The sequence below is a fragment of the Dromaius novaehollandiae genome, chromosome 30 (assembly GCF_036370855.1).
Source record: "Dromaius novaehollandiae isolate bDroNov1 chromosome 30, bDroNov1.hap1, whole genome shotgun sequence".
Lineage (NCBI taxonomy): Eukaryota > Metazoa > Chordata > Aves > Casuariiformes > Dromaiidae > Dromaius > Dromaius novaehollandiae.
Window position 1 is genome coordinate 2324918 of NC_088128.1, and position 2164 is coordinate 2327081.

General features: G+C 51.2%; 1 protein-coding gene across 1 annotated transcript; it reads right to left on the minus strand.

The window, feature by feature from the left end:
• Positions 1 to 229: 229 nt before the first annotated feature.
• On the minus strand, positions 230 to 1165 carry LOC135324034 (olfactory receptor 14A16-like). Its single transcript, XM_064499467.1, has one exon. The coding sequence runs from the start codon at positions 1163 to 1165 to the stop codon at positions 230 to 232; it is 936 nt and encodes a 311-aa protein (XP_064355537.1).
• Positions 1166 to 2164: the final 999 nt, after the last annotated feature.

The following is a 2164-nucleotide window of genomic DNA, read 5'->3' on the forward strand; positions in this document are numbered from 1 at the left end:
GATGAAATCCCCTTTTATTACAGAGATGCTGTAAGGGAGGCCAGCTCTGACACAGGGATCAGTAGATTTAGGGAAGGCCTCTGGGTCAGAGAGACGGGGTTTGTGCCTCTGGAGAAGAGAGATGAATTCAGACATTTGTGAACAAACATGCTTATCAGAGATAGAATGCCCAAACCACAAATGTTGCCTGAGATCGCTTGGAAATCACTTGTGAGGAGAGATGGGCAGCTTATTGCTGCTGAAACAGTGCCAACTGAACCAGTTTCATCAGTGTCTCCTTGAGCTCCTTGTTCCTCATGCTGTAGATGAGGGGGTTCACTGCTGGAGGCACCACCGAGTACAGAACTGTCACCACCAGATCCAGAGCTGGGGAGGAGAGGGAGGGGGGCTTCAGGTAGGCAAATGCTGTAGTGCTGACAAACAGGGAGACCACGGCCAGGTGCGGGAGGCACATGGAAAAGGCTTTGTGCCAGCCCTGCTCAGAGGGAATCCTCAGCACAGCAGTGAAGATCTGCACGTAGGACAGCACAATGAAAATGAAACATCCAAACATTAAAAAGGTACCAACCAGAAGAAGGCCCGCTTCTGTGAGGTAGGAGTCTGAGCAGGAGAGCTTGAGGATCTGGGGGATTTCACAGAAGAACTGGTCCACTGTGTTGCCTTGGCAGAGTGGTATTGAAAATGTGTTAGCAGTGTGCAGGAGAGCATTGAGAAAACCACTGCCCCAGGCAGCTGCTGCCATTTGGACACAGGCTCTGCTGCCCAAGAGGGTCCCATAGTGCAGGGGTCTGCAGATGGCAACAAAGCGGTCATAGGCCATGACTGTGAGGAGATAAAACTCTGCTGCGAATAAAAAAAAGGAGAAAAAGACCTGGGCAGCACATCCTGAGTAGGAAATGGCCCTGGTGTCCCACAGGGAATTGGCCATGGATTTGGGGACAGTGGTGGAGATGGAGCCAAGGTCGAGGAAGGAGAGGTTGAGGAGGAAGAAGTACATGGGGGTGTGGAGGCGTTGGTCGCAGGCTACGGCTGTGATGATGAGGCCGTTGCCCAGGAGGGCAGCCAGGTAGATGCCCAGGAAGAGTGAGAAGTGCAAGAGCTGCAGCTCCCGTGTGTCTGCAAATGCCAGGAGGAGGAACTCGTTGAAGGAGCTGCTGTTGGACATTTGTTTCCTCGGGACTTTGTGGACTGTCCAAGGAAGAAAAGACAGTGTCAAGTTAGAGCAGCCTTCTCTGAACCAAACCCATTCTGTTTCTCATAGAAAGCCCTACATTTCCTCTGTGCTTTACCTTCGTTCAGCTCCCTTTCTGGAGCTCCGTTTGTGCTGGCTGAGTGTGCTGTGTGGAGCAGGGGCCTCTGCCCATGGGCTCCAGAGGAGTCAGCCCTGCTCTGCTGGGGGGTGTCAAACTGACCTTGCTATGTGGTGGGATACCTGGGGATGGGTCCTGGGAGCAGGGGACTTGGTCCAGGTACCAATGGGAATATTCTCTATTTACCACAATGAGAGCTGAACACAGCTCTCACGCCAGCTCTATCTGAAAGAGAAGACTCTTGTGAGAGATTCATCTCCACCAGCCTTGCCCTCTTGAAAGGGGTGTCTGTGTCTGCATCAGTCACACCAGCTCCCACTCCAGGAAGGCAGAGAAACAGTCAAGTGAAGGCAGGGGGTGCCTGACCCTTTCCCGATGTCTCTGTTCCAAGGAGATAGACTCTGTCCTCACACCAGTTTACCATCTGCGCCCTTCCTCCAGGCACTGCAGAGAGAATGGGAAGTGACTTCCTCTGATGCACACATCCTGCAGCAGAACATGTCCACCTCGTATGTGGAAGGGCTGTTCAACATTTGGAAACCCATTTTTCTCTGCAAAATGATCAGTGGAGGAATCTGATGACATATATACACACACACACACACATATGTATATATGCACACATATATATATGTATATGATGGTGTATACACACACACACACACACACACACACACACATATGTATTTTAGATGCCTCCTTCTCAGCACGGGAGCATTCTTTGATAGGGTAGAAATCTTTGGCATTTCAGTTGTTCTCAGCACGAGCCCTTGTGCATCCCAAGAGGGAAAAAGGAACCGCTGGGACTTTGTGTAGGGTCATGGGACCTGGTCTGTCAGTGAGTCTTGCCACTC